The sequence below is a fragment of the Neovison vison genome, chromosome 2, assembly GCF_020171115.1.
Source record: "Neovison vison isolate M4711 chromosome 2, ASM_NN_V1, whole genome shotgun sequence".
Lineage (NCBI taxonomy): Eukaryota > Metazoa > Chordata > Mammalia > Carnivora > Mustelidae > Neogale > Neogale vison.
The window spans coordinates 63,047,390-63,073,892 of NC_058092.1; the positions used below are offsets into that span (position 1 = coordinate 63,047,390).

At 36.3% G+C, this 26,503-nt stretch overlaps 1 protein-coding gene across 1 annotated transcript in view; it reads right to left on the minus strand.

Annotated features, from left to right (window-relative positions):
• The window catches only part of SLC44A5 (solute carrier family 44 member 5), a 72,434-nt gene that overhangs the window by 12,188 nt on the left and 33,743 nt on the right, over positions 1-26,503 (minus strand). Inside the window, exons 7-14 of the mRNA XM_044238482.1 lie at positions 24,006-24,137; positions 20,500-20,599; positions 18,053-18,145; positions 17,504-17,591; positions 16,542-16,804; positions 15,925-16,019; positions 1,170-1,273; positions 45-118 (exon numbers count right to left, since the gene is read on the minus strand). Coding sequence (XP_044094417.1) covers positions 45-118; positions 1,170-1,273; positions 15,925-16,019; positions 16,542-16,804; positions 17,504-17,591; positions 18,053-18,145; positions 20,500-20,599; positions 24,006-24,137 — 949 coding nt within the window. The remainder of the gene's footprint in view (positions 1-44; positions 119-1,169; positions 1,274-15,924; positions 16,020-16,541; positions 16,805-17,503; positions 17,592-18,052; positions 18,146-20,499; positions 20,600-24,005; positions 24,138-26,503) is intronic.

Genomic DNA, 26,503 nt, shown 5'->3' on the forward strand with positions numbered 1-26,503 from the left:
AGGTTCACCAAATTTTCTTTTGCAAATTCAACCTGATTACTTACTTTAAAACATTTCTCATCAGCAGATTGAAAGCATCTCTTGCTGACCTGCAGAAGTTTTTGCCATATATTGCAATCTGAGGAAAACAGTTGTTATTATTCTGGAGTCAGTAACATGCCCTAACAAGACCAACAGACAATCCAATGACAGGAAAATGAATTAATTCTCTTATCACTCAGCCTGCTACTGTCATTCCTCTTTCTAGCCTTTGGGTACATGTGAGACCAGAGAACTGTACATCCTCAACTCTGCACAGCTGTCAGGGCGTTTACAATAAGGTGTGCTTCAGATGCTATATGCCTGTTAACTCCATGGGAATTCACACAGAAGTAAATCTTTTTCTCAAATCCCAGGATATGGTTTCTGTCTTTGAAGTGTCTGGACTAGGCAGGGTCTGTTGTGAATAGGAAAAATGTTGCAGCATTTACTTTAAAGATTATTCTCAGGAAAACAATACCTTTCGATACATTGATTTATTGATTAAAAGGCTCAATACAGTATTCCTACTGGAGGTAAATTAATGACTATTTAAATCTTCAGGACTATTTGAATCACCCCCTGCAGATTCTGTGTCATGGTGATAATCAGCAAGGATCATAAGGTCGTAGTTACTAAATTTTAGAAGAATTGTGTTTTTGGAACCCCTGTTTTTAAAAATCTCCATATTCCCCATAGGAAAGAAGTAACACTTTAGTTAGGCCTTATCGATTCCCACACATTTCAACATAAGATTTACAAGAAGAAATAGACCATTCCCTAGAAATATGTAAATCCCAGAATTAGAAAGACTTTTTTTTTTCTCAGAGTGGAATATAGACTAACCTCTCCTTCCACTAAACAATGTCAAAGACACACAAAATCTTTTCAATCTAGCATATTTAAAAATTTCTAAGGTAAATAATATTTTCCCTCTTTAAAACGATATTAACAGGAATAATGAAGTACAGTTTAGATGTTATCTCAACTAGGAAAGCATAGCTCTGAATCATACATGGAAATCACAAATCCTTGTATCAACATGGTGATAAATTCAACTGCATGAGGTAAAAAGTGTTAGAGATGGAAATGTGCAAATGGGGTTTGGGTTTGCAAAGAAGAAATCAGTAAATAAAAAATAATCTACTTACCATAACATAGGCATTTCTGTTAAAAAACTTTACCATTCTTTCCAAACACCAGAAACAGCATTTTAGGCAGCACTGGAGAAATTTACAAACGTTGTTCTGGGCCTCTATGAAAATGAAATATTCAAATATATTAATGATTTGTAACTAAACTTTATGATCAAAAAATAAAAATTTTAAAAATAGGCTTTTTAGGGCGCCTGGGTGGCTCAGTGGGTTGGGCCTCTGCCTTCGGCTCAGGTCATGATCTCAGAGTCCTGGGATCGAGTCCCGCGTCGGGCTCTCTGCTCGGCAGGGAGCCTGCTTCCCTCTCTCTCTCTCTGCCTGCCTCTCTGCCTACTTGTGATTTCTCTCTGTCAAATAAATAAATAAATAAATAATCTTTAAAAAAAAATAGGCTTTTTAGGGGCGCCTGGGTGGCTCAGTGGGTTGAGCCTCTGCCTTCGGCTCAGGTCATGATCCCAGGGTCCTAGGATTGAGCCCCACATCGGGCTCTCTGCTCTAGCAGGGAGCCTGCTTCCTCCTCTCTCTCTGCCTGCCTCTCTGCCTACTTGTGATCTCTGTCTGTCAAGTAAATAAATAAAATCTTTTTTAAAAATAGGCTTTTAAAAATTTTTTGATAAAATATACAGTTACCGTTTTAACTATTCTAAGTGTACTATTCAATTATGTACAATATTGTACAAGTCAATTCAATTCAATCCATTAAGTGCATTCATAGTGTTGCACAATCATCATCACTATCCATTTCTAGAACTTATCATCTCAAATAGAAACTCTGTACCTATTAAACAATAACTTCTCGTTCTCCTCTTCCCTAAGCCCCTAAGAATAAGTTCTATTGCAGTTTGTATGAATTTGCTTCTTCTGGACACCTCATATAAGTGGAATGATACAATATTTATCCTTTTGTGTCTTATTTCACTTAACAAGGTTTTCAAGGTTCATCATTTCATTCTGTTTTAAAGCTGAACAACATTCCATTGCATGTATATATCACATTTTGCTTATCCTTTATCTGTTCATGGAGATTTGGGTTGTTTCTACCTTTTAGCTACAGAGAATAATGCTAACGTGAATACTTGTATGCAAGTATTTGAGTCCCTGTTTTCAATTCTTTTGAGTATATATCTATGGTAGTGAAATTGCTGGATTATATGGCAATCCTACTTTTAACTTTCTGAAGGATCATCATAATGTTCTCCATAATGGCTATACCATTTTACATTTCTAGCAACAATACACAAAGGTTCCCAGCTTATCCTCATCCTATAAATACTTGTTATTTTACATTTTTTAAAAATAGTAGCCATTCCAATGGATGCGAAGTGGTAACCTTATTATGATTTTGATTTGAATTTCCTTAATGAATTATACGGAGCATCTTTCCATGTGCTTATTCGCCATTTGTATATCTTCTTTGGAGCAATGTATATGCCATTCCTTTGTAGAAGGGACTAAGGTGGTGACACAGGAGGCCCCTGAATTTCGCTCCTTCCACAGATGCACATAAAGTACAGCTACTCATGGAACAATTTCCGTGGCAAAAAAAACCTGGAAACTAGCTGATTGACTCCTACCACATCAATCAACTAAAAAAATAACCACAGTGAAATGGGTAGGAAAGATGAGACAAACATATTGTAAACCCATTTCTGGCACAGAACCATACTATAAGGAAGATACCCCCAACTCTCAGCCTCTTCCTGAGGAGAAAAGCATTTGGTCAGGACATAAAAGATTCCAACTTTTAAGGTTCTCACCCAAGGGACAGGTGCCCAAAATTCCTAGCTCTGAAAGCCAGTGGAATTTATAACCACAAGTCCCACAGCACCACAGAAAACAAAGCTAGTTCTTTACATGCTAGCACTCACTGTGGATGTCCTCCAAGAGGCTTAGTACAGAGGAAGCAGGGGGGAAAAAAGGGTCCATTTTTTAGTCTTTTCCTGGAAGGGAGTGGACTACATGCTTAACAGCCCACTGCCTGAGGGTCTGGTTTATAATTTGCACATATCTAGTTGTTAGTTACAGTCCTTAATGGAATTGTCCAGGGGAGCTAGTGGGCACTTCTACTATTTTCTCCCTCTAGCTAACTCCAATTATATAATTAGGCCACTATTAGAAGGAGACTTTACACATACCTACTGCCCTAGTTTTTACAGTTGCTGCCTGAGGATGGTCCACACCTTCCCTGGCTCTGATTGCCAATGGGGGTTGCACTGAAAAGTCCTACGGGACTATAACAAACAAATAAGCAGTTTTTAAGTGGTGCAGGAGCACCCTCCTCCAATCCCAGCATGGATACACACCCTGGCTCAGTGCAGAAGGAATAGGCAAATACCTACTTCTTAGTTTCTCTGTGGAAGAGCCTCACCTGCATACTTTCCCACCTGCTGCCTGAGGGTCTGGCTTCTAATTTAGCCTGCATATAGGTTCTGACTGTGATCTTTCTCTTTGGAACACTGAGGTCTTGGCACATATTCAGCTGTTGCGGAACATTAAGAATCTGGTGGCTAGGAGAATCACAAATGCCTGAGAGACCTAGAAGCTTGAGCTTGGCTGACTGATGAAATTCATCTCCTGTGTAAGACAAGTCTGTCAAGACTGGGAGAAGTGACTGTTTTATCTAATACAATGAATCCACCATAGAGACTCAAGAAAAAAATGAAGAAAGAAGAGAATATATTCCAAATAAAAAAACAGGATAAATCTCTAGAAACTGGTATTTCAGAAGTAAGTGGTCTACCTGATAGGGTTTGAAATAATGGCCATAAAGATGCTCATCAAGGTCTGGGGAACAATACATGAACATTGAGAATTTTAACAAAGGGACAGAAAATATAAAAAAGCACTAAACAGAATTTATAGAACCAGAGAATACAATAACAGACTTTAAAAATTCAATAGAGGGTTTTAATAGCAGACCAGATCAAGCAGAGGAAAGGATCAACAAACTCAAAGACAAGGAAGTGGAATTCATCCAATTAGAGAAGCAAAAGGGAAAAAGAATGGAGAGAGGCGTGTATTTATTGGACACCAACAAGCAGACCAAATTGGAGGTCCCAGAAGGAGAAGAGAGAGAGAGAGAGAAAGGTGCAGAAAGCTTAACTGTAGAAATAATGGCTGTAAATTTCCTTAATCTGTAGAAACAAACAGACATTCAGATCCAGAAAGTCTAAAGAATCTCAAAAAGATGAATCTAAAGAGATCCATATTGAAACACAAACAAATTTTCAGAAGCTGAAAGGCAATTAAAGGCAGCAGGAGAAAAGTGACTTCTACTTTGTTTGGGATAAAAAAAAAAAGTCACAGAAAAGTGACTTTTTCAGCAGAAATTTTATAGGCCAGAAGAGAGTGGAATTATATATTCAAAGTGATGAAGGAAAAAAACTGCCAAGCAAGAAACTCTATGGGGCCAAACTGTCCTTCAGAATCGAAGGGTAAAGTTTTCCAGACAAAAAAAAGCTGAAGAGTTCATCCTCCCTAGTCAGCCTTACAAGAAATGTTAAAGGGAGTTTTTTAAGCTGAAACAAAGGAGCTAATTAGTAACATGAAAATATGTGGAAGTATAAAATTCACTAGTAAAAGGTAGATGTATAATTAAATTCAGAATACTCAAACTAATGGTAGCAGGTAAATCACAATTCTAGTATAAGGATTAAAATACAAAGTGTTAAAGATAACTAACTACAGCAAGTTGTTAATGGATACACAACATAAAAAGAGGTAAATCGTAATCATCAAAAATGTAGCATTAATGTGGGGAAAGTGTAAAAATGCAGAGCTTTTGTACACATTTGAAATTAAGTTATCAGCTTAAAATAGATACAAGATATTTTATTTAAGATATAAAACAGCAAGAAAACAATCAACAAAATAGCAATACTAAGTCCATAATTATCTATAAGTGAATGAAATTCTCCAACCAGAAGACACAAAGTGTCTGAGTGTATTAAAAAAAAAAAAAAAACCCTCAGTTATAAGCTACCTATAAGTCTCACTTCATCTGTAAAAACACATAAAGAATTAAAGTGAAGGATTGGAAAAAATTTTTTCATGTGGGGTGCCTGGGTGGCTCAGTGGGTTAAGCCTCTGCCTTTGGCTCAGGTCATGATCTCAGGGTCCTGGGATCGAGTCCCGCATCGGACTCTCTGCTTGGCAGGGAGCATGCTTTCTCCTCTCTCTCTCTCTGCCTGCCTCTGTGCCTGCTTGTGATCTCTGTCTGTCAAATAAATAAATAAAATCTTTAAAAAAATAAAAAAAATTTTTTTCATGCAAATGGAAACCAAAAGGAGTTTGGTTAAGCCAAAAATAGTTAAGCCAAAAACTAACATAAAGGTCATTATACTGTGATAAAGGAGTCTATTCATTAAAAGAATATAAAAATCATAAATATTAATGTACCCAACACTGGAACACCAAAATATACAAAGCAAAATATAAACAGATATTAAGGGGAACATATATAGCAATATATTAATACTAGAGGATTTCAATACCCCACTTTCAACAACAGATCATCCAGATAGAAGAGCAGAAAGGAAGTACTGGACTTAAACTGTACATTGACAAGACAGATTAGACATTTACAATACAGTCCTTCCAAACACAGCAGAATATACATTCTTCTCAAGTGCATATGGAACACTGTCCAGGATAGATCATTGCTAGACCACAAAACAGGTCTTAATAAATATAAGACTGAAATAATATCAAGAACCTCCTCCAACCACAGTGGTTTGAAACTAGAAATCAATTACGGGAAGAAAACTGGAAAATTCACCAGTGTGTGGAGATTAAACTACATATTACTGAACAACCAATGAGCCAAAGAGGAAATCAAAGAGTATCTTGAGACAAAACTGGAAACACAGCATGCCAACATATGGAATGCAGCAAAGTAATTCAAAGAAGAAGGTTCATAGCAATGAACACCTATATTAAGAACAACATAAGATATCAATCTGACTTTACACCTTAAGGAAGTAGAAAAAGAAGAACAAATGAGCACAAATTAGTAGAAGGAAAGAGAAGGGAAATTTCAGAGTGGAAATAGATGAAATAGAAATTAAGAAGACCATAGAAAACATCAGTGGAAATAATCATTGGTTTTCTGAAAAGATAAACAAAATTAACAAACTTTAGTTAGACCAAGGAACAAAGAGGAACATTTCATTTCAGAAATGAAAGAACAGGTATTACAATCAATACCACAGAAGTACAAAGGATCATAAGAGACTACTATGAACAGTTGTGCAAAAATTAGATAACCTAGAAGAAATGCATAAATTCCTACAGATACACAACCTAGTAAGACTGGATTATGATGAAATAGAAAATCTGTAAAGACCAATTACTAGTAAGGATTTTGAATCAATAATCAAAAACTTTCTAACAAACAAAGGCCACAACTAGATGGCTTTACTGGTAAATTCTATCAGACATTTAAAGAAGAATTAATATTAATCCTTCTCAAACTCTTCTAAAAAACTGAATAAGAGAAACATTTCCAAATTCATTTTACAAGGCCAGCATCACTCTGATAATCAAAGCAAGAAAGACACTACACTAAGAGAAAATTATAGACCAATATCCCTAATGATCATAAATGCAAAAATTCTTAACAAAATATTAGCAAACTGAATTCAGCAGTACAGTAAAAGAATCATACACCAAGAACAAGTGGATTTACCAAGAGAAGCAAGGATGGTTCAATATATGTAAATCAATAAATGTGATGTACCATATTAACAAAATGAAGGATCCAAATCATGGTCATCTTGGTAGATGCAGAAAATTCACTTGACAAAATTTAGCCTTCTTTCATGATAAAAACTCTCAATAAATTTATTATAGAATGCCTTAAAATAATGAAAACCACATACGGCAAGGCCACAACTAACATGATACTCAATGGTAAAAAGTTGAAAGCCTTTTTTCTGAAATGAGGAGTAAGACAAGGATGTCCACTCTTGCCATTTTTATTCAATATAGTACTAGAAGTCCTAGTCAGAGCAATTAGGCAAGAAAAAGAAATAAAAGAAATTAAAACTCTAAAAGAAGAAATAAAATTGTCTTTGCAGATCAAATGATATTATTTATAGAAAACCCTAGAGTTCACCAAAAACAAAACAAAACAAAACAAAAAATACCACCAAAACACCCCACCCTATTAAAACTAATAAATGAATTCAGTGAAGTTGCAGGAAAGGTAGTCAATATACAAACTCAGCTGCATTTCTATATAATAACAACTAATTATTGAAAAGGGAAATTAAGAAGACAATCCAATTTACAACTGTATCAAAAACAAGAAAATACCTAGGGAAAAATTAACTAAGGTAGGGAATTACTTGTGCATTGAAAACTGTAAGCCGTTGATGAAATAAAGACAAATAAATGAAAAAATATCCTATGATCATTGCTTGGAAAAAATAATATTGTTAAATGTCCATAATACCCCAAACAATTAACAAAATCAATGCAATACCTATCAAAATTCCAATGGCATTTTCCACAGAAATAGAAAAAAACTGTCCTAAAATTTGTTTGGAATCACAAAAGACTCTGAATAGCCAAAGCAATTTGAAAGAAGAATAAAACTGAAGGCATTACATTTCCTGATTTCAGACTATATTATGAAGGATGATAATCAAAATATTATAGTGTTGGGAAAGAAAGAGACACACAAATGAATGGAACAGAATAGAGAACCCAGAAATACACACACACACAGACACACACACACACACACACACACACATACACATACATGCATACATATATGGTCAATTAATTTTCAAAAAAGAAGTAAATAATATACAATGGAGAAAGGCTAGTCTCTTCAATTCAATGTTCTGGGAAAACTGAATGTCCACATAAAAAAGAATAAAATTGGACTCTTACATCACACAAAACAATTCAAAATGGATTAAAGATTTGAATGGAGATTTGAAACCATAAAACTCCTAGAAGAAAACAAGACATTGGTCTTAGCAATGACTGTTTGGATTTGATGCTAAAAGCAAGGGCAACAAAAGCAAAAATAAAGTAGTGAGACTGCATCAAAGTAAAAAGCTTCTGCACAGCAAAGAAAACCATCAACAAAATATAAAGGCAACCCATGGAATGAGAAAAATTATTTGCAAACCGTATATGTGATGGTGAGTTACTATCCAAAATATACGAGGAACTCATAGAACTCAATAGGAAAAACACCAATAACCCAATTTTTAAAAAATGGGTAAACGACCCAAAGAGACATTTTTCCAAAGAAGACATACAGATGGCCAATAAGTACATGAAATGGTGCTCAACATTACTGCTCAACAGAGAAATGCAAATGAAAACCACAACAAGTTAGAGGATAGGATGTCTATTATCCAAATGATAAAAGATGAGGATGTGGAGGTGATGATGTGGAGAAAAGGGAACTCTTGTATACTGTTGGTGGGAAGGTAAATTGTTGTGTCCACTATGGAAAACAGTATGGCATTTCCTCAAAAAATTTAAAAACAGAACTACCATATGATCCAGAAACTCCATTTCTGTGTATATATCCAAAGAAAGTGAAATCACTATGTCAATGAGATACCTGTACTCCTATGTTGACTGCAGAATCACTTACAATATCAAATGTATGAAAACAACATGTCAGTGAGTGAACAATGGATAAAGAAAATGTGATATAGATACACAATGGAATATAATTCAGCTTTTATTTTTTTTATTATTATTTTTTTTAATTCAGCTTTTAAAAAGAGGGAAATGCTGCTTTTGCAGCACGGATTAACCTGAAGAGCATGATGCTAAAAGAAATAAGCTAGATAAAGACAAATACACATGACATCACTTACATGTATAATTTTTTAAAATGTATAACTCATAGAAAGAGCAGAATGGAGGTCAAAATAGTCAGGGGGGTGGTGGGGGAAACAGGGAGAAGCTAGTAAAAAGGTATAAATTTTAAGTTATAAGATGAATAAGTTCTTTTGAGCCACTGTATAACAGTGAATATAGCTGATAATACTACATTGTATAATTTAAATTTGCTTATAGAGAACTTAAGCATTCTCATAGAAGGAAGGGAGGGAGGGAAAGAAAGAAAAGAGGAAAAGAGAAATATGTGAGGTAACGGACATGTTTATTACCTTGAATGTGTATGTGTATACACTCCTTTCACAATGCATGTGCATATCAAAAAAACATGTTGTACATTTTAAATATATTATTATTTTGTCAATTATGCCTCAATAAAGCTGAAAAAATGTTACATAATTTTAAAAATCCTTTGTTCATGTTGAATCAGATAGTTTATTGTTGAGTTGTAGCAGCTCTTTTTTTTAATTTAAATTCAATTAAACAACATATAGTACATCATTAGGTTTTGATGTAGTTTTCAGTGATTCATTAGTTGCATATAACACCCAGTGCTCATCATAACACATGCCCTCTTCAATACCCGTCACCTGGTTACCACATCCCCCCACCCACCTCCCTTCTGTAACCCTCAGTTTGTCTCCTGGAGTCCAGAGTCTCTCAACGTTTGTCTTGCTCTCTGATTTCTTCCCATTTAGTTTTCCCTCCCTTCCCTTCCTTCCTGTGATCTTCTGCAGTATTTCTTATATTCTACCTATGAGTTAAACCATATCGTAATTGTCTTTTTCTAACTGACTCACCTCACTCAGCCCAATACCCTGGAGTTCTATCCATGTTGAAGTAAATGGTAGGTATTCCTCCTTTCTGATGGCTGAGTAATATTCCATTATATAGATGAACCACATCTTTATCCATTCATCTGTTGAAGGACATTTTGTCTCCTTCCGCAGTTTGGCTATTATGGACATTGCTGCTATGAACATTGGGATGCAGGTAACCCCATCTTTTCACTACATCTGTATCTTTGGGGTAAATACCCAGTAGTGCAACCTCCAGGTCATTGGGTAACTGTATTTTAACTTCTTGAGGAACCTTCATACTGTTTTCCAGAGTGGCTGCACCAGCTTGCATTCCCACCAAGAGTATAAGGGTGTTACCTGTTCTCCATATCCTTGGCAACATTTGTTGTTTCCTATCTTATTAATTTTAGCCATTCTAATTATGGTTTTGATTTGTACTTCCCTCATGACAAGTGATATGGAACATTTTCTCATATATCTCCTGGCCATCCATATGTCTTCTTTGGAGAAGTGTCTATTCATGTCTTCTGGCCATTTCTCGACTAGATTATTTGGTTTTTGGGTGTTGGGTTTGATAAGTTCTTTCTACCTCTTGGATACCAGCCCTTTGTCATTTGCCAAAATCTGCTACTCTGTAGGTTGCCTTTTAGTTTTGTTGACTGCTTCCTTTGCTGTGCAGAAGGTTTTTGTCTTGATGAAGTCCTAATAGTTCATTTTTGCCTTTGTTTCCCTTGCCTTTGGAGAAGTGTATTGCAAGAAGTTGCTGCAGCCAAGGTTGAAGAGGTTGAGAGCCTGTGCTCTCCTTAAGGATTTTGGTGGATTCCTGTCTCACATTAAGTCTTTCATCCATTTTGAGTCTGCTTTTGTGTGTTGCGTAAGGAAATGGTCCAGTTTCATTCTTCTGCTTATGGCTGTCCAATTTTCCCAACACCATTTGTTGAAGAGACTATCTTTTTTTCCATTGGACATTTCTTTCTGCTTGTCCAAATACTGGTTGACCATAGAGTTGTGGGTCCATTTCTGGGCTCTCTACTCTGTTCTAATGATCTATGTGTCTTTTTTTGTGCCAGTATCATACTGTCTTGATGATAATGGCTTTGTAATGTAGCTTGAAGTCCAGCATTGTGATGCCACCAGCTTTGCTTTTCTTTTTCAAGTTTGCTTTGGCTATTTGGGGTCTTTTGTGGTTCCATACAAATTTTAGGACTGTCTGTTCCAGCTTGAACAATGTCGATGGTATTTTGATGGGGATTGCATTGAATGTGTAGATTGCTCTGGGCAACAGAGACATTTTAACAATGTTTCTTTTTCCAAAGGATGAGCATGGAATCTTTTCCATCTCTTTGTGTCTCCCTCAATTTCCTTCCTAAGTGTCCTGTAGTTTTTAGAGTACAGATCTTTACTTCTTTGGTTAGGTTTATCCCAAGGTATCTTATGGTTTTTGGTACAACTGTAAATGTAATTGCTTAATTTCTCTTTCTTCAGTCACATAGTGTATAGAAATGCAACTGATTTCTGTGCATTGATTTTGTATCCTGCCACGTTGCTGAATTGCTGTATGAGTTCTAGCAATGTTGGGGTGGGGTCTTTTGGGTTTTCCATATAAAGTATCATGTCATCTGTAAAGAGTGAGAGTTTGACTTCTTTGCCAATTTGAATGCCTTTTATTTCCTTTCGTTGTCTAACTGCTAAAGCTAGGACTTCTAATACTATGTTGAACAATAGTAGTGAGAGTGGGCATTCCTGTCGTGTTCCTGAAATTAAGGGAAAAGCTCTCATTTTTTTCCCCATTGAGAATGACATTTCTTGTGGGCTTTTCATATATGACTTCTATGATATTGAGGTATGTACCCTCTATCCCTACACTGTGAGGAGTTTTAATCAAAAAAGGATGCCGTATTTTGTCAAAAGCTTTTTCTGCAGCAAATGAGAGGATCATATGGTTCTTACCTTTTCTTTTATTAATGTGGTGTATCACATTGATTGATTTGGGGATATCGAACCACCATTTCATCCCAGGAATAAATCCCACTTGGTCATGGTGAATAATCCTTTTAATGTACTATTGGATCCTATGGGCTAGTATCTTGGTAAGTATTTTGGCATCCATGTTCATTAGGGATGAGGGGATATTGGTCTGTAATTCTCTTTTTGATGGGGTGTTTTTCTGGTTTAGGGATCAAGGTAATGTTGGCCTCATAGAATGAGTTTGGAAGTTTTCCTTCTATTTCAATTTTTTGAAACAGCTTCAGAAGAATAGGTATTATTTCTTCTTTAAATGTTAGGTAGAATTCCCCCTGGGAAGCCATTGGCCCTGGACTCATGTGTTGGGAGATTTTTGATTACTGCTTCATTTTCCTTGCTGGATATTGGTCTTTCCAGATTTTCTGTTTCTTCCTTTTTCAGTTTTGGTAGTTCAAAAGTTTCCAGGAATACATCCATTTCTTCCTTCCAGATTGCCTAATTTGTTGGCATATAGTTGCTCATAATATGTTCTTACAATTTTCTATTCCCTTGTGTTGTTCCTCTCCCCTTTCATTCATGATTGTATTAATTTGGGTTCTTTCTCTTTTCTTTTGGATAAATCTGGCCAGAAGCTTATCGATCTTTTAATTCTTTCAAAGAGCCAGCTTCTAGTTTTGTTAATCAGTTCTACTGATTTTCTGGTTTCTATTTCATTGTTTTCTGCTCTAATCTTTATTATTTCTCTTCTGTTGGTTTAGGATTTATTTGCTGTTCTTTCTCTAGGTCTTTTGAGTGTAAGGTTAGCTTGTATCTTTCTAATTTTTTGATTTTTCTAATTTTTTGAGAGAGGCTTGGATGGTTATGTATTCTCCTCCTAGGACTGCCTTTGCAGTATCCCATAGGTTTTGATCCAATGCGTTTTCATTTAATTTCACTGGTTTGAAATGATTCATGGAATCATTTAAGTTCTTCTTTAATTTCCTGGTTGACCTTTCATGCTTTAGCAGGATTTTCCTTAACCTCCAAGTGTTGAGCTCCTTCCAAATTTCCTCTTGTGATTGAGTTCAAGTTTCAAAGCACTATGGTCAAAAAATATGCAAGGGATAATCTCAGTCTTTTGGTATCAGTTGAGATTTATTTTATGACCCAGTATGTGGTCTGTTCTAGAGAAAGTTCTACGAGAAAGTTCTATTGAGAATGAGTATTTTGTTGTTTTAGGATGGAATGTTCCCTACATATCTGTGAAGTCCATCTGGCCTAGTGTGTCATTCAAAGCTCTTGTTTCTTTGTTGATCTTCTCCTTAGATGATCTGACCATTGCTGTGAGTGGGGTGTACAAGTTCCCTATTATTAATAAATTATTATCAATGTGTTTATTTATTTTGCTTATTAATTGGTTTATATAGATAAGTTCTTACCTATACACAAAAATAAAACTGAATAGAGTGAAGATAAGGATTAAATGAAGCATATATCTATTAAACATATATGTAAAAGAAAAAGTTAAAAAGTGACTTGAAAACATAAGTTGGGAGGGTGCCTTGGTGGCTCAGTCGTTAAGCATCTGCCTTTGGCTCGGGTCATGATCCCAGGGATCGAGCCCCACTTTGGGCTCCCTGCTTGACGGGAAACCTGCTTCTCCCTCTCCCACTCTCTGGTTTCTATTTCATTGAAATAGAAACTGTGTCTCTCTCTGATAAATAAATAAAATCTTAAAAATAAATAAATAAATAAATAGGTTGGTAAAATAAGAAACTAGTTGAAATGGGAAAAAGTTAAAAAAGAAAAAAAAAGAAATGGAAAATTTTAAGACTGAATGATAACCAAATCATGAGAATGAACCTTGAGCTCAATATACTATTTTCCCCTGGCTCTGGAATTTTACAGTCTTGTGGGATTGGTAACCTAGTTTGTACCTGTTCTTCCAGATTACCTCCTAGGGCAGGGCCTGCTGTGCAGCTTCTCAGGTCTTTGCCTGGTTGGATTTGCATGGCCCTTTGCCAGGGCGCTGGGCTCAGTGTAAGCTGGTCCTCTGTGTGGCTTTTGTTCCTTATAGGCTTTCTGCACCTCTTTAGATGTGCCCAGATCCCCAGCCCCAGAGCTGAAAGACTGTAGTCCCCCCCTTCAATAAAACCTCTAGGGCAAATAGACTTCAGTTTTGTGTGTGCCCATCTCACAGTCTCTTGCAGTGCATGCCCACTGTAATCCTCCTGGCAGGCACCCAAGGGGCCTGTGTCACTGCCTTTTGTGGGCCCAGGGACTGAGAGTAGTTGCAGGCTCATGTGCATAACCTGCTCCACTGCTCCCAGGGGACTGCTGGGTGTCACCGTACTGTCCTTTCCAGGGCTGCCACCTTGAGAGCTATTGTTCAGTCATGTGTGCAGCCTTTTGGCCCCTTCTGGGGTAAGGCAAATGGCCACATGTTCCAGTTCTTTTCAGGGTGCTCAGGCAGAGTGGTCACCCAACCAGCCTGGCTTACAGTTTATGGTGACCTGGGCTAAAAGTCCCCTCCTGGGCTCACTGACTATAACCAGTTTCCCCACTCTACTGCTTGGGCACTCTACCAGTTCAGATACCCCATTCATTCTGTGACTCCTGGGATCCTGAGACCACAATGACCCACCTAGAATTCTGCTCTTTTCATCCCCTGAGCCTCTTTCAGACAGGAAATCTGCTCCAGTGAGCAGATTTCTAAGGTTTCCAATTTTGTCCTCTGGAGCTGTATCGTTTTCCAGTAGCTGGCTTATGGAGGCTCCCTCTCCCTCCATTTATGTTGCAATATCTCTCTGCATATTGAGTTCTCCATATCTCCTACCTTGCAAAATACAGTTGCTTTTCTACTCGTAGAGTTCCAGATTTATTTTTCTTACATCTCAGGATGAATTCATGGGTGTTCAGAATGGTTCTACAGATATCCAGCTAATGTCAAGGGACCAGATGATATAAGGTCCCCTGTTCTTCCATCATCTTCCATCATCTTCCACCATGGAAGCTCTTTATATATTCTGAATAACAGTTGTTTATCTGGCAAATGACTTGCAAATGTTTTTTTCCTATTTTGTGGGTTGTCTTTTCATTCTCTTAATAGTGTCCTTTGATACACAGACTTTGCGCATGTATATAAAGTCTGGTTTTTTTTCTTTTATTACCTGTGCTAAGAGATCTTCATCAAATCCAACATCCTAAAGATTTCCTCCTATGCTTTCTTCTCAGAGTTTTACTTCTATTTTAACTTTTAAGTCTTTGATCCATTTTTTGAATTAACTTTTGTATATTGTGTAATGGTCCAACTTTATTCTTTTGCAGGTAGATATCCATTTTTCTAGAAATGTTAGTTGAGAAAACTGTCCTTTCCCCATTGATTGGCCATATGTATGAGGGTTAATTTTGGGGTTTCTATTCTATTCCAGTTTTATGTGTCTGTCCTTATGGTAGCACCACACTGATTACTGTAGTTTGATACTAATTTTTAAAATCATGTAACAGGGAATGTCCAACTTAGCTATGTTTGAAGACTGTTTTGGCAATTAATAATAAGCCAGGTGGTGGGTATTATAGAGGGCACGGATTGCATGGAGCACTGGGTGTGGTGCAAAAATAATGAATACTGTTATGCTGAAAATAAAAAATAAATTAAAAAAAAAACAAAGTATATTCAAGGTAGAGTTTGTAAACTATATGTGTTATGTGTAAAGATTTATGCTGATGACACCCATGTTTATATTTTAAGCCTGACTCATCCTGAGCTTCAGGCTTAAAACTACCTGACTATCTCCACCAAGCTTCTCAATATCAACATGCCCCAAACACTGTTTTTCATCTCTTCTTTGAAATTTGCTTCTCCTGGTTTCTACATCTTCATAAATGGCATCACACACTTTTTGTCTTTTTTCTTTACCCTGCTTCTCTTCACATCCTCTCCTGTCCCATATCTTATCTCTCACCAAGTCCTCTCACCAAGGCTTTTCCTTCCAAACATATCCCCAATCTGACCACTTCCATCCTTATTCCCTAGTCCAACTTGTAGTCATAATATTTCCCCTAACTCCTTGCCCCAAACCATTATTTTTACAAAAGTCAGGAAGTCTGAGAAAAGATGAATTCTAGAGTCTTACCTTTCAGACGGCGGTCCAAGTATTCTAGGATGAATTTAAACATTTGAACTAATGCAAGAATTAAAGATCCAAATGCTAGGGATCCTGTGTGATAACTGAGCAAAGATAAAATGAGAATCAAAGTTAAAGCATCTTCATTACTAACTAATAGGATGCTAAATAATTTTAATAGGTAAAAAGGATCTGCAGAAGGATAAGGAAGGGTTTATCACACTTTCTTATTCAGGTTGATAAAGGTCTCCTTAGAGGATTTTAAATGATACACGTCTATGATGATACATGTCTATAAAAATACCAATAGCTTGTCATCATAAAATACTATGTTTGGGCTAAGCAATGGAAAGATAGAGCCCAGTTAATTCTTAATTTTTATTTTGGTGCCCTCCCCTACTATTTGTCTTCAGCAATTTACGGCTTTTAGAAGGAAGTTGGCCTGGGTAGGGATTGTAAAACTATGGCTATAAAATCAGACATAAGCAATGGACATCCATGAATCTTAAATCATAACTTTGACCTCATTTGTATTTTGCCACTTGAATTATATAAGCATAAGACTGAATTTTACGCACACTAAACATAACTGGGATGATAGATGTAGGATTGAATATGGAACTTACCGTATGGCTCGCCCAAATGCAGTAAAAAGTGGATATGGTGGGATGTCATCAGGTTTTTTCAAGGCCCAGTAATAAGAAGCAAAGGCACCAGCAAGGGCACACTGACCCAGTGCAATGACAAAGTTTATAAGCCAGAGAAAGACAAATAGATTGAAAATCTGGAAGGTAGGGACATACTGATGGTACAGGCTCTTTCCACCATAGAAAGCAAAGTTACACTGAGCCCCAGGGCAAGCTTTGGCAATTTCAGTTGTATTAAAGATCTGTATTCAGAAAAAAAAAATATACAGATAAGATAGTATGAAACGCCATTCCAAAATAACACCTTCCCTGCCTTCTCTTCTTTCGTAACCCTCAATTGCCTGTCCTACTCTTTTCCCATTAACTCCCACTGTTAGTCCTATTTTCTTTTTTTGAATATATAGTTTTTTTTTAAGATGTGAGACTGAGTGAGCACGAGAAACAGCAGGAGCACAAGTGGGGGGATGGGCAGAGGGAAAGGGAGAAGCAGGCTCCCCGCTGGGCAGGGAGCCCAACAAGAGACTCAGTCCCAGGACCCTGAAATCATGACCTGAGCCAAAGGCAGATGTTTAATGACAGAGCCACCCAGACACCTCTGTTACTCCTATTTTCTATCCCATCATTCTATATTATTCCTTAATGAGCACTGTAAGGTATTTCATTTTCTGTCATATGTTTACCACTCTGCACCCACTAAAATTTCACATTTATTAATGTTGTTGTTAACCATTCCTGCCTCTTCCAGAGGCTCAGGAAATAATAGTGCTTTTCCTCTATTCTGCCTATCATTTCAGTGCTCTCCTGCTAACACCTGATCCACCTACCCTTAACAGTGATTCCCATTAAGTTCTCTATTTCTGCATTGTTTTTGCAACGCTAGGTGAAATGTAGTAGAGCACTATACTGAAGTAAGTAAAAGAGAGAGAGTTTCTTTGACTTACCTCTGGGTTACAGGTTGTATTTTCATGTTCACATGTCCTTTCTGGGGATATGACTTTGTATATAGGTACCCCTGATGTAGCCAAGTAACTGGGTTAACCTATTAAGAAAAAACTACTGGCTGGTAGAAGGAAAGTAGATGGACAAGAAAATAATGCAAAAACCTCAAAAGTCTACAGAGAGATTAACTTAAAAAAACTTCTAATCTTTTAATAATTCATACATTTTTTTCAGATCTGGAATAATATAACATGGGTCAGCTACACTGAGTGGCCCCCTCATAGTCAAATACAAAGGAATTTCCTTAGGTTACCGCCAAGAAGAAGCACCATATGTGAAGCCAAAACAAAATCTACTGCATGACCTATCTGTGGGGGGAGGGAAATTCAATAAGTAGACAAAGATTTTTTAGAGCTTAGTAAAAAACAGACAAATGAAAAACGTTTATGATGTTCCTAGTCTTCCTAGGATGGAAAGCACCAGAAACAATAGTAGTAGTGTGAATAGTAGTGTGGATGTGAGGTTTAAAAATGTCAGTTACCAAAGGATACATTGCTGTCACTGCCCAGTAGGCAATACAGATAGAGAGGAAAATGAAAGTTAAAACTGGATAAATTAACGTAGTAGGGAGGTATCCAATGGCTCTGAAATAAAGCAAAATAGTTGAAATTAAAAATAATTCAGAGATGTAATTTCTCAATTAAATCTTTACCTGTTAAAATTAGAAATAAGCTTTAAACTGAATCCATTTAAGAATGATGGTAATAACCATTGACTCTTTTTTGCTGATCATTCTGGCATTTTCTTAAACATTTTTAAATTTTTTGATTGGCTTTTAAATTTTACTTAAATATTATTTATTTGTTTTTAGTAATTAGAAGCCTTTTTTATTGTTCATATTTGATTCTTGTCAAAAGTTCCCCAAACTTCCCCCAGGTTTCTGTATGACTCAAAGATCTGATACCCTAAATCTTCTCTTCTTTGGTTATTTCTGTATGACTCATAAAGATTTGATATATTATAATCATAGTTCTTCCTTTTGTTAAGATTCTTAGACTCTCAAAATTGGAGAAGACCTTGAGATCATCTGATCAAATGTGAGAATCCCTTTCTAATTCAGGAAGAATAGAAGGGACTGTACTATCTTTTAAATGTTTATTAGTTTTTGATGACCATATGGAGTGATAAAAACTTACTTTTGTATGACAGCGCTTAACAACAACCAAAATATTAGAAAGTTCTTCCTTATCTGCTAGCCTGCTACTCATATCCACTACCTTTAAGAGAAGAAATTATCACTTTTCCATATAGCTCCCTTTCAAGGAACTCCTTATTCTTTTATACTTCAATATAATCATTCCTTTAATATTTCCTCATAAGTTGTGGTGTCTGAAGTGTTCGCCATCCTAGTTCCCCTGTTCCTACTTTTGAATGGTCTTTTCAGCATATGACACTGGAAGCCCAATACTGTTTGATATAACCACCAAGAACGATGATGGAACTATTTCCAGTTCTAATGTAATGCACTGCCATAGTTTAGATGCCTTTTGCATCCGTTACCTCGTTCACCTCACTATTTGAGCTAAATTCCCTCCTTTCTCCAGATTTTGCTAATTAAGTGAAACTGAGCATCTCTGTGTTCACCCTGTATTCTCACACCAATTTATTCCAGCTCTTACTTTCCCTTGAAAAAAATTATTAACTTGTCACAGTTGTATTGGTCCTTTCACACACACACACACATACACACACATAACAATGGGGCAAGTTACAGTAAATTGTACAGTATCATTTTATTTAAAAAATAAACTCAGCAAATCAGAGTTTTCAGGGGCTAATGATAGGGTTTCAGTTATGAAAAGGAGAGAGAATTTAAACTGCTTATTAACTATTTAAACCATTAGATTCCAGTGGCACTATTACAATTATAGATGACTATTTTAGTCATCTATATAATATATAGATGATTATTACAATTATGGATGATTATTTTGTTAAAATAATCCTTACAGACTATTTAAAATAATTTTGGCTTTGGTCACTAATAATTTAGATTTTCATCATTCTAAATAGAATGCATGGTCTGTTGGCTTGATAGTAATGCTTTTTGTTTCTTCCATGCATTATTCAAAGGTTTAAAGTATTACCGTCAAGTGACCTTTGGAATAGTTTATAACCTGTAGGGATCATTATCTTCCAGCATGAATTTTGGTGTTTATTTTACAGCATTTTTTAACAAAAAAGGCCCCAGGTATAAAGTGTTCTGAATTAAGAGCTATAGATACAAAATGTATAGTCTGGTGCTCCTAGGATCAATTCCCTCTATAAGCAAATTTTGTCATTCACATAGAAATAGTAATAACACATAATTAACTTCATAGAATTATGGTGATTTATGGCAAGTGATCTCAATCATCAATATTAACATATGATTCAGCAGGGGAATAATACAATATATAATACAAGTTACCTTTATACAGTACTTTATCATACTTTCACACGTTATTCTAATGTGTTCAAAAAGTGCTAATACCTATACTACACAGGTTTGAGCCTTAGTTCATCCTATGATAATTGAGGTGTGGAGATACTGAAGGATTTGTTAGAATGACCTTTCTAATAAGTGGCAAAGTCTGAACTTCAGTCTTCTTGAATGGCAAGCAGATTTCTTCAACAAGTCTTTTTTTTTTTTTTTAAAGATTTTATTTATTTATTTGTCAGAGAGAGAGGGAGAGAGAACGAGCACAGGCAGACAGAGTGGAAGGCAGAGTCAGAGGGAGAAGCAGGCTCCCTGCGGAGTAAGGAGCCCCATGTGGGACTGGATCCCAGGATCCCAGGACGCTGGAGCCGAAGGCAGCTGCTTAACCAACTGACCCACCCAGGCGTCCCTCTTCAACAAGTCTTAAAGGGGAAGTCATCTGGGGGCATCTACACAATAGGCAGTGACTGATTTGAATGACAGATAAAAGTTATGTGAGTTTCTCCATCAGGGCCTTACTTGCTCCCTTCCTTCAGCAGGGCAATGGAGATGCAGATTCGTCCCCTGAGGAAGATCAGCATGAGGATGATAAGCACTTCAAGAAGGCAGAGTATTATCACTTTAAACAGGGAAAAAAAAAAAAAAATCAGTGTGATTCAAATCAACCCCCAAAAAAAACTTCTCTGCAAAAGTCAGGACTGAGTTTCATGACTTTTTCTCCCAATTCTGACACTCTAATTTAAGCAGTGCTATGTCTCCCAAAATGCTAATCTTAGAAATTCACTTTCAAAACCTCCAAGAAATCTAGATTAAAACATCTAGCTAGAGTCTGAGCAACTCAACTGGTCAGGCTCCATTTTATCTCTAGAAATATTTCACACCATTTGTAGAAATGAGAGAAGGAAGGACTGCGACAGGCAGCTCGATTTCAGATGTTTTCACTTTCATTTTGTTGAGTAAGAGAGTCATTACAGGAGAAACTCTTTGAATTGCTCACCCCGTTCACAATGCCTCTTCATTAACTGACCTTGCTGACTGACAGGGCAGGCTCTTGGCTGCCACATTTTTATTTTGTGACTCTACCCATCATGGTTACCATTGATGGAATCAGGATGTAAACTCAATAAAAGTCTCTAATAAAAGTCTCGGGATTAGAACTAAGGGACTCTACTTCAGTTTTGAATTGAAGGTTATGGACCTCTTGAACTTCGAGTTATACAAACTCAATGAACGGTGTCACCTTTATGTGAAATAAGTGAATTTGCAAAGAAAGAATAAAGTGTATGTGTGTTAAAGAAACACAACAGAGAGGCAATCTTGAGTTCTTTTGGCTTTCTGTTTGCTGGATCCAAGTACCCTTGAAAGTCCAACTGTTTTTCTGCCTTTTTTTTTTTTTTTACTTCGATGAGCTACTTCCATATTCTTATAATAAGTACCAATCCCTTGCCCCCAGCTTGTTCCAATTTTCTTTTCTTTTTGGCTACGCTCAATTAGTTCCTTTTTACTTTAAGCCAAATGGTCATAATCACTATATTTTCTCAATTTTAAGACACATCTTTAATTAAGTAATAACTTTTCAGGAAAGGATTTTATTTTTCATTTTTTATCTTTTCACCGATTATAAGATGCATCCTGACTTCAGAGATGTTGAAAAGTGAAAAGTCTGGATCTTAAAATTAAGGAAATATAGCACTGCTAATCATAGAGTCTGAAATTATAGAAGAAACTTAATGGAAATTTAAAGCCCCACCTGCAAAAGAATCTGCTCTATTACATCCTTTGGTAGACAGTTATTCTGCTCATGTCTGAGCACTTTGAGTGATAGGCACTCATTATTTCATTCAATTGTTACACCACTAAGATTCTGATGTCACCAAACACATGTCTTCTTTTAGTTAAATTATGTATGTTGTCATGCATATTTGATTCTCTTAAAAAAATAAACTGAGTCCAAAATTATGGGGTATGGCCATATTAAGCTAAAATCGTTATCTTCAGACAAACCTGAGAAGATGAGATATACCCAGAATCATTTTATATTTTGAAATTGCATTGATGAACAACATTGCATATGAAGCTTATACAAAATCGCATATCCAAAACATTTAGAGAAATTTTATTGTCTTTTGAATTTATGTATTATATCCCTTTCTTGTGTTTGAAATCTATTTTTTGAGACCCTGTTGAAAAGCTGGTATAACTCTAACTCTTCTGAAGAGGAGACTGGGAAAACTCATAGCAGAAATGTGAATAGAACCATCTCCCAACACATCTGAGACTCATAAAAATGATAGTTTTTATATGTGTAATTCTGCTTATTTTCAGCGTTTCCATCAAAGAGTATAATTTTACATTATGCCCTTCTCTCTGATACCTAGAATTTTGTCCAGTCCCAGAGTAAGTCATCAATTAATGTCCAATAAATGGGCTGTGAAAGTGGCGACTAATTTGAGGAAAGACTGGTATTGCCAGACTTAAAAATAAAAGCAAACTCTATATTTTCCTCAAAGGACATCTCTTAACTCCTCCAATGGCAGATTCTCATCATGCCAATAATTTTTGTGTTGAAAGCCCTTAAGAAACAACAGTGGAATGACCACAGAACCTGTAATTAAGAGCCACCTGAGAATAAAACTAGAGGTTTCAATACATAATGAATGAGATTCATCATCTCTTGACATGACAGATAATTGCAAGTGAATTGCTGAGAACATACGAAATCACTCAAATTCAGGGAAAATGGTGAGGATATGAGTCCTAAGATGCCTGCTCTTTATAATTAAAAAGAAATGGCTATAAATGAAATAATCTTTCTGCAACATATTTGAAAAAAAATTGTTAAATAAAGGAACTAATCTGCACGTGAACTGAAGTGGGAAGCCAAGGAACAAGGATGTGGCATTTTGATCCAACACTGCCCAAGGGAAAGAGGAAAAACTCAATGTGGCAGACAAAAGGAATCCGGTGGGGGGCTTCTGTGCAAGGCTAGGTCATCAAGCTTGCCAGGAACCTATAGAATAAAATCTCTCGAAGCAAAAACCTTTGCTAAAAAGGCTACTCATTATTAATTTTGTTCCTCACATGCCTTGATTCCAGGAAAGCAGTGTCCTAGATGGACTAGATCTGCATTCTGGTCAGGATGGGTATCCTAGTATAGAAACAACTAAAATGGCACACTAGTTACATAACATGAGCCTGTCCTTGAAAGCCTGAAGACTTCTAGGGGAAGTGGCAAAACCAAGTTTTCACATTTATGGAGATGAGACCCATACGTGGACCCGTGATGCCTCCCATCAAAATACTGGTCAACTCTGAGGCAATCTCTGGGCTTCTTACCAGGCCTCCTTGAAGTGCTTTGTTTGGCTCTCTAATTTAAACAATATAAAGAATTCTTTTTTTAAAGCAACATGTAATTAGAGATTATTTTAAATCTTGATTAAAGAACATGAAATTGGAGGAATATTATACTAGAGCCATTTTAGGAACAAATTAAAGCTATATAAATAAATGTAAATATAAATATAAATAAATTAAAGCTATCTCTGAAATTATCTTGCTTTAAAATTTTTGTTAATATTACCCTTAACTAATTCAATAGTTTGAATAAACACTTCAAAAATATAAATTACTCATTATTTCAATTTCTATAATAGTTTAAAAGTCTTGTGAAAAAAATTGGTCTTTTTCTGTTTTTAAAACAAGTTTAAAAAATCAAACATTTTTTTTCCTTTTAAAACACCTTTCTTGGGTATCAAGTTAAAGGCTATAAATATCCACATCCAAACCATTCTAAGGTGAAAGCAAACAGCATGACATTGTAAAGTACTATTTTCTTAGACGATATAATAAATTCCCCTAATTGACTTTGCCATTTACTCTAGCTATAAAGATTACAGACACATTTACTTTAATGACATTGTGATAAGTGTATCTAACAGGTTACACCAACCCAAGATTTCCTTTGGACAAAGATTCTCTTTCATTATTATTACTTTAACAAAATTAGTTTTTTAAAATCCACTCACTAAATGCGAACCACGTTTGTTTCAGTTGGAAGTACATGCTTATATCAGTCTGAATTCCGATGTCATATATACTTAAGTGAGAATTTGGCCGTCCCTGAAGATTGCTATATTCCTGGTAACAGTACCATATTCCTTGAAAAGAAAAGAAAAACAGACTAATATAAAATTCCATTTCCTGAAATGTAAGCTACACACTTATACATATCTATATGAAATCGAATAGCTGGTCATTTCTACAAAGGCAAGATTCATATTTACAAAGTAAACATTTTATATGGCTCTAATATTCTAACTGTATATTCTATATTCAAAATAAATGTTATCAGTATTTACCTGGCTGATTACAGTGACTTCTGGCTTTAAATGTCCTTTTGACTAGAAACAACCTCAATGTCCATCAAGAGGGACTGGCTAAATAAATTATGGTATGTGTGTACCGTAGAATACTAGCTTTTCATATAAATAAGAGAAAGTACACTGATATTCAATGATCACTAAGTTATTTTGATAAGTGAAAAAAGCGAGGTACAAAATGGCATAAAAGTATGCTATAATTCACATAATAAGAATAATCTTTACATATATTTTCTTATATACACATACAGTATCTCTGGAAGGATACACAGCAGTGTATTTTTTTACCTCCAGGGAAGGAAACTTACCAACCAAGGAATAGAACAAGAAGGATATTTCACTGTATAGAATTTATACCTTTTGAAATTTGAAGCACATAGATATACAATCAATTTAAGAAGCAAATTTGTAAAAATCATTAAGTTGAAAAAATACTTTAGAGTTCAAAAAAATATTTTTGGAGGGAGGAGCAAGATGGCAAAGGATTAGGAGACCTAATATCAGATCCCAGGGGTTCAGCTGGATAGTTACCAAACCATTCTGAACACCTACAAACTCAACAGGGGATTGAAGAGAAGAAGAGCAGCAATTATAGGAACAGAAAAGCGACCACATTCTGGAAGGTAGGCTGTGCAGAGAAGTGAATCCGAGGTGACATATAAGACGATAGACCAAAGGGGGAGGGGCCAGCTCCTGGCAAGTGGTAGAGCAGCAGAGCACAAAATCAGAACTTTTAGAAGTCTGCTACACTGAAGGACGTTGTTTCAGAGGCTAAGCAGTGTGCGCCCAGGGCCTTTGGGGGTCACAAAAAGACCAGGGGTGTCTGAGAGTCCCAGGTATCAGAGCAGGGAAGCCGGCTGCAGACAGAGCCAAGAAGTATGCTCTCGGCTTGAAGTTACCTTAAACTGTGATCCGAGGCATAGTAGGACCACTGCTCTTCAAGCAGCGACCCCACAAGTGGCAGATCCGGGGAGCCACCCTCCTTCCTCCGGGAGAGCAGTGCAGGAGCATGCTGCAGGAATCTGCTGGGTTTGGAGACTCCAAAGTGGGCCATGCACCAGAGATACAAAACGCTCAGTCAAAGGCCTCAGTCACAGGCCAGGTGAGCATGGAGTGCAGTCAGAGACCGGGGACAGGACTAACTGACTGATTTTCTCTGAGGGGACACTGAACTGTGAGGCCCTGAGCTCTTGGCTGCTCTGGGGCTGGAGATGGGAGGCCATTTTCATTCCTGTCCTCTAAAGCTATTCTGAAATTGTTCAGGGAATAAAAGCTCCCAAGAGTGAACCCAAGCAGAGTACTTAGCCTGGCTCCTGGCAAGGGTGGTGCAATTCTGCCACAGGCAAAGACATTTGAGAATCACTGCAACAGGCCCCTCCCCCAGAAGATCAGCAAGAACATCCAGCAAAGACCAAGTTCACGAATCAATGAGAACTGTGGAACTCCAGAGTTAGGGGAATGCAACACATAGAATTCATCTTAAAATTCACTTGGAATATTTTCCCCATGATTCTTTAGTTTTTCAAAGCTAAATTTTTAAAAATTTTTTAATTCTATTTTTTAAAATTATTCTTCTTTCCTATTTTTAACTACTTTATTTTATCAATACCTTTTAAAAAATCTTTTAAAATTTTCATTGTTACAGTCATATTCAATCCCTTTATTGTATTTAGCCTTGTTTTTTGAATACATATAGGTTTTTCTTTCTTTAAAATTTTGGGAGATAGTTTCTTCTAACAGCTCAAAATATACGCTAAATCTAATGTATGGCTTTGTTCTAGTCTCCGGCCTGATCACATTCTTTCCTCTTTTTTTTTTTTCTTTTTTCAACCCACTTCTTTTCAATTCCTTTTTGAGAATCTTTTTAAAGTTTCATCTTTACAGTCATATTCCATCCCTTCATCGTGCTTACCCTTATTTTTGTATATATGTAAGTTTTTCTTTCTTTAAAATTTTGGGAGGCAGTTTCTTCTAATAGACCAAAGTACACCCAAAATCACGTGTGTGGCTCTGTTTTATTCACCAATCTAATATATATATGCGCGCATGCGTGTGTGTGTGTGTGTGTATGTATGTATGTATATACATAACTGACATATACATATATATTTTTTCACCTTTCTTCTCCGCCCCCCCAACCAAAG